The sequence below is a fragment of the Cyprinodon variegatus genome, unplaced genomic scaffold (genome assembly GCF_000732505.1).
Source record: "Cyprinodon variegatus isolate N-32 unplaced genomic scaffold, C_variegatus-1.0 Scaffold1710, whole genome shotgun sequence".
NCBI lineage: Eukaryota > Metazoa > Chordata > Actinopteri > Cyprinodontiformes > Cyprinodontidae > Cyprinodon > Cyprinodon variegatus.
In genome coordinates, this window is record NW_015152163.1 from 91,107 (window position 1) to 93,031 (window position 1,925).

General features: G+C 41.3%; 1 protein-coding gene across 1 annotated transcript in view; it reads right to left on the reverse strand.

Annotated features, from left to right (window-relative positions):
* dnajb11 (DnaJ heat shock protein family (Hsp40) member B11) overlaps positions 1-1,925 on the reverse strand; it is a 13,215-nt gene that overhangs the window by 6,308 nt on the left and 4,982 nt on the right. Inside the window, exons 3-5 of the mRNA XM_015404364.1 lie at positions 1,662-1,759; positions 566-698; positions 323-465 (exon numbers count right to left, since the gene is read on the reverse strand). Coding sequence (XP_015259850.1) covers positions 323-465; positions 566-698; positions 1,662-1,759 — 374 coding nt within the window. The remainder of the gene's footprint in view (positions 1-322; positions 466-565; positions 699-1,661; positions 1,760-1,925) is intronic.

The following is a 1,925-nucleotide window of genomic DNA, read 5'->3' on the forward strand; positions in this document are numbered from 1 at the left end:
CTGACAGCAGTGTGTCGGGTGACACCATCACACTGGATTGTTGTTGATGATGTCACCAGTGCGAGAGGAATTGGAAGGTAAACAATGAAGAGCAACATGGAGGGATCCAGGACGTAGTCTGTTCCCACTGCCAATAAGACCCCATAGTTCCCGGTTTAAACAGGTTTTCCCGTCAGCGGGAAAGGGAGAACAGATTGTGTTGCCACCAGTGCAGAGCTTGGTCAAACTAATGACTAAAAGCATTGAAATAATTTGTTCATCAAGAATAAAATAAATTTAGCCTGAATGCCCCCCACACTCCCACCGATGATGAAGAACTCACTTGACGTTGGGACACTCGTCGCACACCGTCTCCTGGGTCATCTGGAAGCGGCCCGGTCCGAGCTGCGTCGTCCTCATCTCCTGCCTGCAGTTGCACTTCCTTTTACCAGGAGCCTCTTTGGCTACAGGCTTGTTCCGCACAACCTGCCAAAAGGGGAAAATCATAAAAAAAAAACAGTCATTAAAAGTTAAACAGACGGCATTAAAGGTCGTTAATGCAGAGAGGAAGACGCTCTTTACTCACCTCCACAAAGTTCCCAGAATACACCTCTTCCAGCGTGACCTCAAGGTCCAGGACTATGTCATTTCCTCTGGGGATGTTCCGGTCCTGCTGCTGCCGATTTCCTCCAAACATGAAGCCAAAATCCCCAAAGAAGCTTTGGGACAAAGGAAGAGGATAATATTTAAGACAGAAGAGCTGAAGATGGGATCCATCTAACAGATCTGCCACTAATGAGTCAAATATCTCAGAGTTAACAATTCTGAGATATTTGGAAGAGGAAGAGAATTAGAGCCACTGACAAAATTAAAAAAAGTTAACTTTATTTATTATAATATGGTAAAAAAGTCAGAATTCTGACTTTAATCTTAGAATTCCGACCATGAAGGAAGAGATTGTAGTAGGGAAGAGGATTGGTTAACTGATTTTTACATTTTATTTTGGGAGAAACTGAGACAAAACATCAGAATTCTGAGATTAAAGTCAAAATTCAGACTTTTTTCCTCATATTATACTGAAACAATATTTAATAAACATCAGTTACATTCTTTTATTTATCCAGTGGCCCTAATCCTCTTCTGTTTGCTTTAACAAAACCAGATCTGTCTGCAGAGTTTGGGTTATTCACAGTGGAGCTGAAGGTTAACCGTCCAACCAGAACATAAACACAGCATCTCTATCAGGCATCAGGGCCGTCTGATAGATTCCTGGGTTAAACAGTCCTTTACATTGATAATAAAAAGGGTCATGTTGACAGTAGGGAACATAGAATTCCATCCCTCTCTGTGGGATAGGGGGTTTAAAAGATGGGCTGATCAGGGTCTCTGTACAATCAACCAAATCGTTAAAGGAACAGAATTTAAATCATTCTCTCAACTTCAACAACAATTTGGCCTCCAATCAAATGATTTATATAGATACCTTCAGGTAATAAATTATATCACAAGTCATAAAGAAATCCAAAAGATAAAGAAGCGTACTTCATCAGCGTTAAAGAGAAACATGGCATTGTGACGTCTAATTATTGAGTTTCTGTCAGGAGATGTTATGTAAAATTACTCAAATGGTTAAATAAAAAAGATCTAAAAGAAAAACTTTATAAAAACACCACCGCACCCACCTGGAGAAGATATCATTGTGCGAACCGTGGTGACCTTCTTTGAGTCCTTCTTCTCCGTACTTGTCATACTGTTTCCGTTTCTCCTCATCTGACAGGACCTGGATGCAGAACAAGCCTTCAGCCTCATGCATGGCGCTCAGTAGTCACAGGTTTTACTCATAGTAGCTTCATCTGGTCTGTTCCTGTTTGGCTGTTTTTCCAGTGTAGTCCTGTTTCTCTGACTGTGACTAACTGGATGTGCTCTCTTCATCCTCTGACATGGGA